Source organism: Gopherus evgoodei, chromosome 2 (genome assembly GCF_007399415.2).
Source record: "Gopherus evgoodei ecotype Sinaloan lineage chromosome 2, rGopEvg1_v1.p, whole genome shotgun sequence".
Lineage (NCBI taxonomy): Eukaryota > Metazoa > Chordata > Testudines > Testudinidae > Gopherus > Gopherus evgoodei.
The window spans coordinates 219083404-219096754 of NC_044323.1; the positions used below are offsets into that span (position 1 = coordinate 219083404).

The 13351-nt window shown below is 42.0% G+C and overlaps 1 protein-coding gene across 1 annotated transcript; it reads left to right on the forward strand.

The window, feature by feature from the left end:
* Positions 1-5367: 5367 nt before the first annotated feature.
* CATSPERD (cation channel sperm associated auxiliary subunit delta) lies at positions 5368-11495 on the forward strand. The gene is made up of 2 exons (XM_030549446.1): positions 5368-5439; positions 9066-11495. The coding sequence occupies exons 1-2, from the start codon at positions 5368-5370 to the stop codon at positions 11493-11495; spliced, it is 2502 nt and encodes an 833-aa protein (XP_030405306.1).
* Positions 11496-13351: the final 1856 nt, after the last annotated feature.

Genomic DNA, 13351 nt, shown 5'->3' on the forward strand with positions numbered 1-13351 from the left:
TTGTTTCGGTCTTCACTGAGAAGTCTGAAGGAATGTCTAATATAGTGAATGCTTACAAGAAGAGGGTAGGTTTAGAAGAGAAAATAAGGAAAGAGCAAGTAAAAAATCACTTAGAAAAGTTAGATGCCTGCAAGTCACCAGGGCCTGATGGAATGCATCCTAGAATACTCAAGGAGTTAATGGAAGAAGTATCTGAGCCTCTAGCTATTATCTTTGGGAAATCATGGGAGACGGGGGAGATTCCAGAAGACTGGAAGGGGGCAAATATAGTTCCCATCTATAAAAAGGGAAATAAAAACAACCCAGGAAACTACAGACCAGTTAGTTTAACTTCTGTGCCAGGGAAGATAATGGAGCAGGTAATCAAAGAAATCATCTGCAAACACTTGGAAGGTGGTAAGGTGATAGGGAATAGCCAGCATGGATTTGTAAAGAACAAATCGTGTCAAACTAATCTGATAACGTTCTTTGACAGGATAACGAGCCTTGTGGATAAGGGAGAAGCAGTGGATGTGATATACCTAGACTTTAGTAAGGCATTTGATACAGTTTCGCATGGTATTCTTATAGATAAGCTAGGAAAGTACAATTTAGATGGGGCTACTATAAGGTGGGTGCATAACTGGCTGGATAACCGTACTCAGAGAGTAGTTGTTAATGGCTCCCAATCCTGCTGGAAAGGTATAACAAGTGGGGTTCCGCAGGGGTCTGTTTTGGGACCGGTTCTGTTCAATATCTTCATCAACAATTTAGATGTTGGCATAGAAAGTACGCTTATTAAGTTTGCGGACGATACCAAACTGGGAGGGATTGCAACTGCTCTGGAGGACAGGGTCAAAATTCAAAATGATCTGGACAAATTGGAGAAATGGTCTGAGATAAACAGGATGAAGTTCAATAAAGATAAATGCAAAGTGCTCCACTTAGGAAGGAACAATCAGTTTCACACATACAGAATGGGAAGAGACTGTCTGGGAAGGAGTATGGCAGAAAGAGATCTAGGGGTCATAGTGGACCACAAGCTTAATATGAGTGAACAGTGTGATACTGTTGCAAAAAAAGCAAACATGATTCTGGGATGCATTAACAGGTGTGTTGTAAACAAGACACGAGAAGTCATTCTTCCGCTTTACTCTGCGCTGGTTAGGCCTCAACTGGAGTATTGTGTCCAGTTCTGGGCACCGCATTTCAAGAAAGATGTGGAGAAATTGGAGAGGGTCCAGAGAAGAGCAACAAGAATGATTAAAGGTCTTGAGAACATGGCCTATGAAGGAAGGCTGAAGGAATTGGGTTTGTTTAGTTTGGAAAAGAGAAGACTGAGAGGGAACATGATAGCAGTTTTCAGGTATCTAAAAGGGTGTCATCAGGAGGAGGGAGAAAACTTGTTCACCTTAGCCTCCAATGACAGAACAAGAAGCAATGGGCTTAAACTGCAGCAAGGGAGATTTAGGTTGGACATTAGGAAAAAGTTCCTAACTGTCAGGGTAGTTAAACACTGGAATAGATTGCCTAGGGAAGTTGTGGAATCTCCATCGCTGGAGATATTTAAGAGTAGGTTAGATAAATGTCTATCAGGGATGGTCTAGACAGTATTTGGTCCTGCCATGAGGGCAGGGGACTGGACTCGATGACCTCTCGAGGTCCCTTCCAGTCCTAGAGTCTATGAGTCTATGAGGTGTCATAGGGTTCACTATTCACCACTGTGTTGTTTCCTTGGAGTCCACATTAGTTCATGACATTCTGACACCTTCAGTTCATGACATTCTGACACCTTCAGTTTTTTAGCCCTTGGTGTGTATGTCTCTCTCTCTGGAGTCAGATTACTCTCTTTTCATAGCTCGTGCCTCTGGCCAGATTGCTGTAGTCCTCCCCTCCTTGAAGATCAAACTCCTACTGGACAAAAACTGTCTCAGGCAGCCTTCTGCTTCACTGCCCACCTGTGTCACTTCCCCAGTAGCTAGCAGGGGAACCTGGGCCAAATCACTACTCCAGCTTCTAGCCCAGGGGCCCTATGCCCAGCAACCATGGTCTGTTTAAGCTCAGACCTAGTTGCTGTTTCCCTAGGCTATTTCCTACCTTATCTTTCTATCTTCTGGCCTCTCTCTGGGCTACCTTTGGAACTTCCTCTGCTCCTGTGGTTATTTCACCTCCTCTTGGGTTCTTGGCAAAGGCTGTATTCCAAGGCAGGAACCCAGGCTTAGACCACAACACCAGTAGTCTGTTGCCAACATTTTTTTTCTCTCTCTCATGATTACAAAGTTCTTTGCTACAGCCTTTTCCTATTAACTGCCTCTCTTTATGCCAAGCAAACTACCTCCCCTCTCTGGGCTTCATCAACCATTTGGCCTTATCAGCCCTGACTCTCCTGCAGGTGCAGCCTGGTTAATTGGCCCTTTTTACCTAGTAAGGCCTTGTGAGGGATAGACACCCCATCAGAACAAATCATTTACAGATTTAAAGTAAAATGATAAATTATTTTGGATTTAGGGGAGGAAAAAGATGCAACAAATAGATGAGCTCAGGGACATGTCTTAGAGTAGTCATTTTAATTCTTGGGTTAGTTTGTCACACTGAAAGTGACCTTATAGTCACAGGCACTGACTTTAATTTTTCCCAGTGGGTGCTCCACCTCTGCTCTGCCCTGAGGCCCTGCCTTCACCCAACCCCTTCCCCCAAGGCCCTCCCCTCACTCCGCCTCTTCCTGCCCCCGCTCTGCTCCCTCCCACAAGTGCCTCCAGCCAGTCACCAAACAGCTGATCAGTGGGGCCACCAAACAGCTGTGGCTGGTGGATGCTGAGCACCCTTTTTTTTTTCTGTGGGTACTTCAGCCCCGGAGCACCCATGGAGTATTATCTTTGCACTATGTTTATAGTGCAAAGATAATAAAGCAGCAGTCCTGCTCATAACATTAAGCCAGATGGAAGAATTCCACAGACCTTGGACAGAGTAGACAAATTTTTCATGGTCATCAAGGAGGCCTTGTTTTGTGCTAATACATGCTGTAAACAATTGACTGAAGAGCCTTCACTGGCCAAGTTACATGCCTTGTAAAGTCAGAGCCCCCATATAGATCAATGGTTGGGTTTAACATGGTTCTTCCATTGGTTAACCTACCACAGAGTCATTGATGTATGGACCCCTGTGCACAAAAGTCAGCATGAAAAAAATATAATTAAGTTTATTACAAGTACTGTCAAAAGCTCATTCACTCCTTGATTGTTCCTGACAGTATTTGGTATTATCATACAGTTATTACTTGACTATCATAAACTCTATCTTCTTTTTTCTATTGTATTTTTAAAAATCAGGGTAAAGACAAGCAGGGATGAATGCATAAGCTAACATACAGAGCAGCGTTTCTCAAACTGGGGGTCCTGACCCAAAAGAGGGGGGGGGGGTCACAAGACTATTGTATGGGACAGGGGATTGCAAAAATGGCAACTGCTGACCAGGCACCCAGTTCTGAAAGCAGTGCTGCCACCACCAGCAGTGCAGAAGTAAGGGTGGCATGGTATGGAGGGGGGCCGTCATAGCCTGAAAAAGGGAGTCCCAGCAAAAAACGTTTGAGAATCATTGGTATAGAGCTGCATGTACAGACAGGTTCAAGTTATTTTATAAAAACAACGACAAGTCCTTTTGGCATCTTAGAGACTAACATAATTATTTTAGTCTCTAAGGTGCCTCAAGGACTCCTCATTGTTTTTGCTGATACAGAGTAACATGGCTAACCCTCTGAAGTTATTTTATGGTTTATATGTAGGCTTGGCAGAATTTGATTTTGTTGTATAACTTCAACAGATACCAATGTTTCTTCATAAACATTTTTTCAGTTTTTAACCATTAAAATTTTTGCAGTTGTGCAAAATTATGAGATTTAAGCATTTTTTCAACTTTGATTTTAATTTTCATAGTTGCAGGAAATTACGGTGGTATCGGACAAGGTGGGATCAGACAATATTAATTTATGACAATAGATACTGAGATTAAAAAGTTAAAAAGTTTTATAATAATTAAAACACAAATCAAAATATACCAAGTAAACAATCTTAAATCCAACTCTAATAAATTCTCAAGCATCATTTTTCTTACTTTGCCTGTCTGAAATTTTAATTATTGATGGAAACATTTTTTCTTCAGGTTGTGTGTGTGTGGTGAAATAGATGTTTACTAATAAAAATAAAATCCTTCCAAGCATGTTATGTTCAGTTTAACAGTGACCTGCAGAACTAATGACCATATTTCCTCAAACCTATATGAATATTATGATTTTCTTTTATCTCTCTTTCTTTCTTTCTTCTTAAAAATTCTCTCTTATAACTTCGCAGCTCCAAACAGATCACGGAGCAAAGACGCATAGTCTCATCACACAAAGGCATTTTCAGGATTTTATTACACTGAATTTCATCTCAACCACCTTCCTCCTTAACATATATTTTGTACTTCGGATAAAAAAATGATTATTATTTTGGCACCCTTCTTTTGTGATTAAAGATTGAAACTATAGGCTAATGGCAAATCAAAACCATAGACAAGTTAGCTGTCATTAATATTACTGAATTATTTTGAGGCACTGACTCACGTAATGAAAAATTATGTAAAGAGAAATGTAGAGATGAGTGGGAAAATGCTAGGGATGGAGGAAGGAAGTCTATGTCTCGTTGTACTGTGCCAAATCCTGTAGACCTTACTCACATTTTACTCCAGCAAACTTATTAAATGCAAAGTTGATGTGTTATTGTGGGCCAGGATCGTATGTAATCTCTCTAGGAGGAAAATATGATGTGAAGCTCGGGAGTTCAAAGAACTATATTATGCAAGACAAGAATGGACTTTTGGGACAATAAGCGTGAAGTGAATTTCCAGGATCTTTGGAAATGGTACATTGATTAAGACATGTTGTGCAGCTGCTGAGTAGGGAACATCATGATGAATTAACACTATCATCATTCAGTATCCGTAGCTGGCTAAACACACCAGGCAGGCTTAATGACCTGTTTAACAAAAGGAATTGCTTAGTGCTCTCTAGTGGTTTCTTTAAACCGTTAATTCAGAGCATTCTCCATGAGGAAAGCCATATATTTGCTGGCTATGGGGGTTGACTATTTAAGTGCTAGGTCTGAATTAAGATTATGGTGCACATTCTGATCTTTCCATTTACCATCATGTGGAAAAGAGTGCAGCCCTCCAAAGAAGTGTGTTCTTTTCTGGATCACTGGTCCATCTTTATCTCTGGAGGCTGAGCTTCGTTGGAGAACAGCTGGCAGCGGGGCTGCTATAGTTGTGGGGGACCAAGATCCACAGGAGCAAAAGCCTTGTCTCAAGATTCTCACCCTACCCAGGCTCTTCCTCCAAGGCTTCCTGCAGCCGATGTCTTGCCAGAAGCTTGGCAAATGCCATCCAGCTGCCCACATCCTTTTGGTGGCTATTCAAGACATAGAGGTAGAGCAACAGCTGTTTCAGGACAGCAGTAATTTGTTATCATATTTGCATTGTAAATATTCTAAGAGAGGAAAATGCGCTGCTCCTTTGCTCCTGCCATTAGTGCCTACCAGCCACATAAAGGAGGGAGGTGGCGCTGCAGTGAAGGATTTTTCTATCTTGTAGCTGCCTTTCTGCCCTTATCCTGTTATATATTCTCCTGCACACTGGGCAGCAAAGAATACATCCCTGTATAAAGTCATCCAGAGCAAGGAGCGCAGACATCCTGTTTTAAACAGAAGATTCTGAGTACTATGGGATAATCTGATGTAGGGAATCCCTCAATCTCTCCTTTTGAAGCTGTTTCACTGTGAAGAAATAATCAGTAAAGTTACTGGTGCAGGGGGACTGGTTCCTGGGTCTTCCACCTCCCAGGGCACTGCGCTAACTACCAGGCTACAGAGTCATTCTCATAATTGCTTTCTCTCTCTATGGCCCAAAGATTCTGTAGCCATAAAAATGTGTTTCGGGGCGATCTGTCTGAGGAACCAGAGCAAGCCTTTACAGGAGACTTAAGACTTTACTTCCTCTGTTGACAATAACAAAAACAGCAACAATGTTCATGCTCTTGAGACAGTTTTATGAAGCTTAGTGAAAAATCACATCTGACTACTTGACTGCATCCTCCACAAACTGTTTCATACAAGTATAAGAGCATTTTGCTATACAAATGATCAGGAAAGCAAGAGTCTAACAAAGAAAAAGTCCTTTCAGGTAAGCATGGGGGCACTTAAAGAGCAGACAAGCAGACTCCTAAAAGAATAAAATGTGCACCCTTGACTTATATAAAATAATAGGAAGCTCTTGCTCTTTAACTGTGTATTCCAGCAAAAGAGGATAACAATACATAAGACATAACAGCCCATAAAACATACATACTGACACAGCCACTATATACAAAACAGTCTTTCTGCTCCTTCCTCCCCTCTCCTCTCATAGGAATGGTGTTAAATGCTCCCTTTCCCCTGTCCTGTACCCCAAAACTCCTCAGTTCCTAAGAGGGCAGCGGGACAGCTCTGCCTCCTTCTTGCACTAACCCTGATTGGTTGCTCTACCCCAGAAGGAAGGGAAGTGGGGCAGGCTTTCCCTCAATCAGAGCTGAAATTGACCTGACTGCTGGGACTTCTTACATCCTAGTGAGATTTGGTACCTGCTGGAGCCAATCATGTTACTTATAATGAAACCATGAGAGCCAGCGGCAGTCTTTACTGAAGATAGCTTCATTGTCATCTACAAGAAGTGAAAGGGACTGGGCGGCCTCTGGCTTCAATTCCATTGCTAGAAGCAGGCCTTGGTGGCCATTTTAGATCAAGGCAAAACTTCATCAAATAGAAGGCAGAGCTTAGAAAATCATGAGACTTATTCAAAAGGAAAAAGAAAAAAACCCCACCCACCAAATATAGTGGCATATGTGATAAAATTGTGATTGCTGGCTACAGTGTCTTCTCATCCCCACCCCTTACTTCCAATTGTCTGGAGGATCTTGATAACTATTAAGTTACATGGTTGTGTTGGCTAACATTATTCAACCTCCCCTCCTGTGAGGCTTTTTCAAGCCACGTGAATTCCTTAGAAAATACATGCTGATTCATCAGATATTACGATCGGGGTTTTGTAACAATGATACTTAACCCTACAGCCATTTCAGATATCCAGATGCAATGCTAAATCTTCAGTTTTTCTTTCAAAAATATTTCAATATTACTGTTGTTAAAATTATATTTCACCAGTAACCCTCCCCTCCTCAACTATTAATACAGCTGGCTCAAGGAGCCCAGGAGAGCATCATGAAGCCACTTTATTTCCAGTAATAAAATCGGCAAAAATCCAGTAATAAAATCAAAAGTGATAGGGGAAATACACCAATAAATCTAACAATTAGAGCCACTCAGTCCTAAGAGGGATCTTAACATGGCAGTTGGTGAGCTGCGCTGCTAAGGCACACATACATCAGAGGGACAAAGTCTCACACTGGGGTGAGCTTCAAAAGGTGTGACACTGTATAAAAGAGAGGTGACCATGTTTACGATGATGTATCACCACTGATATATTATCAATGTTGCACAATTGTGATAAATCTTGTACAAAGTATGTCATGTTATGGTATCACTGGAAAAGCTGTAGTCTGCTAAAGCATGATTATCCTGTTTATATGCATGTATCATCATTGTATATGAAGTTATGAAACTCTGAGTTTGTTTCTCAAACCTGTTGTGTTTCTGGGTAACATCCCCCAAGACCAGGGTTTAAATTCAACCTTAGCTGTCTGCAGCCGAGTGCAGGTAAATTTTAAAAAACCTGCCCGAGCCCCAGTGCACCCCATGGGGCTCAATCCCTGAGCCTCCATGCCCCCCCCCGCAGGGTTAAAGCTGCAAGCCATGGCGCCTGTCCCCAAGCTAAATTCCTGAGCCCCAGTGCCTCCCCCAAGGGCTAAAGCCCCAACCCCCCTCCACCCCACAGCTGAAGCCAGGAGTGCTGAAGGGATGTGGAAGTGGCAGGGGAGAGCTCCTGGACATAATCTCTGAGAATTTAAACCCTGCACAAAACAGATTGGCTAGCCAATCTGCTTGATGGCCCATTAAGCACAATCAGCAGTTCCGGGGACCCCTCCTGAGGTCTCTTCAGGCAGCAACTAGGCAATGAATGTCTCAACTCAGCAAGGCACATGTGACCCAGGACTCCATGTTTGCACCAGTAACTTTCCAGGCACCTGGACTATGGGTATCAATTGCAGACTGTGCCATAATTCTCAGACTTCATTCTTGCTCCACATCTCTGGACTATGATTTCTAGCAAAGGGAAGCTTTGAATAAAAGGATTGATGACACCCCCACTCTTTTGTGTGATCCAGAGAGATTTATTGCAAGCTAGCAGAATTACCATCACTGCTAATATCCTGACCTACAGACTCTGAAATCAGTTGTAATGTGTAGGATTCCTTGAACCAATTAATAACTCTCTTCTTTTTTTATTAAACAATGTTTAGTTTAAGCTACAGCACAGTATTTGGTAAAATCTGAACTATAGCTGGACCTGGGATGTGTGGCTGGTTCTCTGAAACTGGAAAAACCTTACATGTGATGCTTTTCGTTTTAATAACCTTACGTCACAAAGATCCAGTTATCTGGGTGGTGATTAGGGCTGCAATGCCTATTGGTGACTGTTTTGGCTCTCTGTTAGCTAATGATGCAGTAGGTCACTTTTGTTACTGGCTTGGTTTATTCTATTGTGATTCTATGATCATGAGCACCAGTGACACGTACAAAACCCTAAGGAAATTAGCATTAGGCACAACTGACTACTAAGGCTGTTGCCCAATGGGGTGGAGCAAATGTGAGGAAAATCTAGCAGAAGGGGCCATTGTTGGTCATGTAAAATCAGCCACAAAACTGCAAGCCTCAAACATCATTTACACATGACAGATACTGTATAGGAAACACTCAGAACAACAGCCACACACAACCCATAGCCCAGCCCAGCCACCAACTGCCTCTCGGAACCTCCTTCTATTTTACAGCAGGGAGGGAGCAGAACCAGGAGCCATTTTGAGCTGTTGTCCACAAGGAGCATGAGGTGTCAACCTCCAGCTTAAGTTGGTAGGAGGGGATATTCTGATAACATCGCAACAAATGCCTCACTCCTGGCCAATCTCACTAGCTGAACTCTGGCTGTGGCTGTGTTTTGCAGTGGGAAGAATTACCTCCTGGTCATGCATTAGTGAGAGGCTAGTGTACTCACTTCGGTCCTTCAGTGCCCGCGACAAGGTGTCAGGCACTGTCCTGAGTTTCACCAGCACTGAACCTTCCCTTCTACAGTACCCGTGTAATGATGGTGACCCTTGGGGACGCCCTAGTCCAGCCCTGTACCTGGGACAGAAGGTTTTCCTCAGCACAGATGGATTTGAAACCAGCCTCCTGCCACTGACCATCCCTTCTGAGCTAGAGATCCCAAATGCCTCAGTCAGTGCTGCAGCCTTTGTGAAGAAGGATCAGTTAGTAATGGTGATAAATGGACGGGTCTATCTCTACATCTTCAGAGCTGGGGAGGAGGAATGGCTCCCAGTACAGGGGATCAATTTCTTGGTCACCAAGCTCTCAAACACCCACTGCTGCTACCCAGGGCAGGATCCAGCCTGCCAGGCCATCAGTATGACTATTTTTGCTTATGAGACTGGGCATTCAGTCTCCAAAAGCCATATCTTCCGGTCAGAGGATGGAGGCCACACATTCACTGCTCTGAAGCTGAGCCCAGAACTGCAAGGGGTGCTGCTTGGTGTCTACAATTTTGTTTCCCTTTCCCAGACTGGGTTGCTCATCAATCATACCCACAGTGGTGGGGAGGGGAAAGGAGAAGGAGCCTATTTCTCATACACTGGGAGCAACATGAGCCACATGTACAGTCACAGCTCCATGGGCTTCAACCTAAAGTCCACAGGGGGTCATGATGTCCAGGGTATCCAACACCCTTACCTGTGGGGCTTCACTATCCTCTGGACCAAAGATACTCTGCTGATCTCCTCCAGTAATGGCTTGCTTGTGGAGCCAGTGATTGTGCAGACAAGGGAGTTTTCCAGAACCTCCCTTCCTTTCCCTGGCGGCGGCCTCTGTCACGTGGCCATCAGCAACACTGAGATTGCAGCCCTGACCCAGGACCATCAGATCTTCCATGGCAGCCTAGACATGGTCTCCACAATTATGGTGCAGCTTGAAGAGGGCAACAGCAGCCAGAAAGGCCTGTGCAATGCTGCGCTGATGTTCGACAAAGTAGGGATGCTAACCGTGTTGAGCCCTATACCTACCAATAGTTCCTGGGCCTATAACTTCCAGAAATGCACCTTGAACGTGCAGTTGCTGATCATGGAGTTTTGGCCACCTCTGCAAGACTGCCCAGTTGAGATCCTCAAGGGCCATTTCCACAACAAGATCCATTATATCGACATGCACCAGAAGCTGAACTTTAGTGCCACGTTTGTGCCAAAGCCAGGCACTGGGGCTTTTCCAGTGGTGACTGTGAGCAACCCCCATGTGCTAGGGTTCTGGGCACAGATAACAGAGGATGGGTACACATATGACGGGAACACCAAGTACAGCTTGTACATGCAGCTACTGCAGCAGTACTTCTCTGGCATGGCAGATCCTCATTTCAGTGACACCTTCCCCTCTGGCGGGATGTCTATCCTTACTGTGGACATCCCCAACAAAGGACCCAGCTGCATTGATATGCAGCCTTTGTCTGCACTTATCAATGTAGGTTGCCCACCTACTAAACACATTAAAGTTTTTAAAAACACAACAGCATGCAGCAAAGGCCTGTTTAATCAAGGCATGCTGCAAGATAACTTCACTTATACTATCAGCCACAATTTATATGACCCACATTTTCTTGCCACACCACAGTTAGGTCAAAGTGATCTTGAAGTTCTATACAAGTATAATAAATTGGGGTGTCCTCTTCTGCTGTATTATGATACTCCTTGGCTGCCAATCCTTGAACTGTGGGAAAATGATGCATTTGTGGAGCATGTTTCTGCTGACTTTGTTGTGTTTGAAGTCAATGGAATGTATAATTATGATTATCTCTTGACAGCTGCTGAAGCCAATTGTATCTCTCAACCTCAGAATTGGACTGCTTTGATACAAAAGCAAGATTCTCCAAATCCACATACTGCATGGAGCAGAATGAACTATGAAAGTTGTAAGAATCACGATGGACCTAAATTAGTATCACCCTCAGCCAAGTATCAAATTCTTGGTCAAAATGAAAAGAACAAGATCATTTTTTCACACTACAATGGCTTTTACATCTTTGAAGCCATTGTGGTGGACAAATTATATAGTTACTGTGAATTGTCTGCAACTGTCAGTGTATATGTCACTGGTGCCCTCCCAAAGTCTTACATACATGCTTGGATAACACTGACAGCTTTTCTGACTGTCATTCTGATTGCAGTTTTGATGGGATACCTATTACATAAACTATCACTTATGAAAAAATCCCCAAAAGTTAAAGTATTTTGAGCATAATCATTTAGAAACCTAGTACGGTGGTCAGGGGAATTGATGTGAGTAGTGTTAAGAATTCTAATAGGCTAGTTTTTTATGAAATAATCCCAACTGAGGCAAGCTGATTAAAATAAGGAATTCCTATGTATGAAAGAGGAAATGGTAAAAGGAACAGTTATATGTTTCCTAACTTTAGAGATGTTGGAGCAGTAATGTTTTTACTCCAAGCAATTAGATCTTTAAAGGGTGGACGTTCCTTTAGATCTGTTTTAACATACTAATTTATCTTTCCCGATTCTTTTTCTCATTTTCATGCAGTAATCTATTTTATTGCTAATATATTGCTTTTAAGTGTGTCACCTTTTGTTAATGTAGTCAATTATATTAACCTATTCAAGAGCTAGATCTTCTAATCCAGCTGACCCTTTTCTCAAAAAAGAATAAGGATGTCCTTGGAACATGGCTAGTGCTTGTTCCATGGATGGTATGTCAATGGAAATCCAAGAGATTCCTCTGTTTCCTCTATTTTGCATTCCTGTTGTGATTTTCCTCCTCTTCCATCATTTGCAATATTAATTTTAGTTTATATCCCATTCCGTTTCATTTGCTGGATGGCAGAATACTAACTTTTCTATTGGGTTCTAAAGAACGCTCCATCAAAACAGTAAAATACAATTATTCTCCAATATGAGAGAATTGAATGGATTCTGAAAACATTATTGAGGTTGAATAGCACTTGGCTTCAATGGGATTACTAGCCTGAGTATATACAAATTAACATGAAAAAAGGTTGCAGAATGTGGCCCTTGGATTAGTTCATTAAGTTAGGTTTTTTTAGTTGACAGACCAATGGTTTCCTGTTGTGTCATGTGGGCAACCAAGTATTACCTATTTAATGAATGTACCGTTAAACTTACGTGGTCCACTGTCATAATCAATTCATACTCTTCACCATCGAGACTCTCAAACTCCTCCCCCACACACACATACTTGCAAGGACCTTTCAAATCTGTATTAATAGATTTAAAAAAAAACTTGACTGGTGGGTACAATGTATGGGCTAACACAACAGTGGCATGCAACAGAAACAAACCAAAAACCATGACATTCATCGTTTAAGAAACAAACTGGGATTTTGTCTTCACGTTTCATATTGTCTTGACTATAGAAAAGGTATTTTAATGTTAATTAACATTTTAATATAGCAAAAGTATTTTAGACAATTGTTTTTACATCTTTGTAGTAAAATTGTTCATTTTTATTTGTTGTTAACTGAGGACTCATTTGTGTATTTCTTGTATTTATTAGGCCTAGAGCAAGTGAAGAAACAATATAGTTTCTTCAAATAAGGTGCTTAGATTCATTATGCTTATAAGGACAGAACTTTTGCTTTTTTTACGTGCATATTATATGGATGTTCTTTAGATTTAAAAATAAAAAATTGTCAGTTTAAAAAAATGGTAATAGTTTGTTCTGTGACTCTGGAATGTAAGATGAATAGTTAAAAGTGAGTTCCCTCATGATTACCGCTTCTGTAAAGTCTACCCCCTGTCATGGTTTCCATGCTGGGAACTCAACTGTCTAGATCAACAACCTGGAAGAGACTCATGGTAAGTGAAGGAAGAAAGGAAGCTGTTCTGTTGGTCTGATTTTTCACCCGTTGTTGGAAAGGTAATCAAGAAAAAAAAAAAACAAGAAAAAAGGACTCTAGAAACTGCAAAAAGTAGCAAAATTGCATGTCAAAACTAAATCAATAGGATGCACTAAGGGCAGGAATTAAGGAGAAGACCTCCCCTCCCAGAAGGCAAATATGGTAATGAAAGCACAAAATACAACCTCTCTCTGATTGATGAAAAATGTTGACATATTTT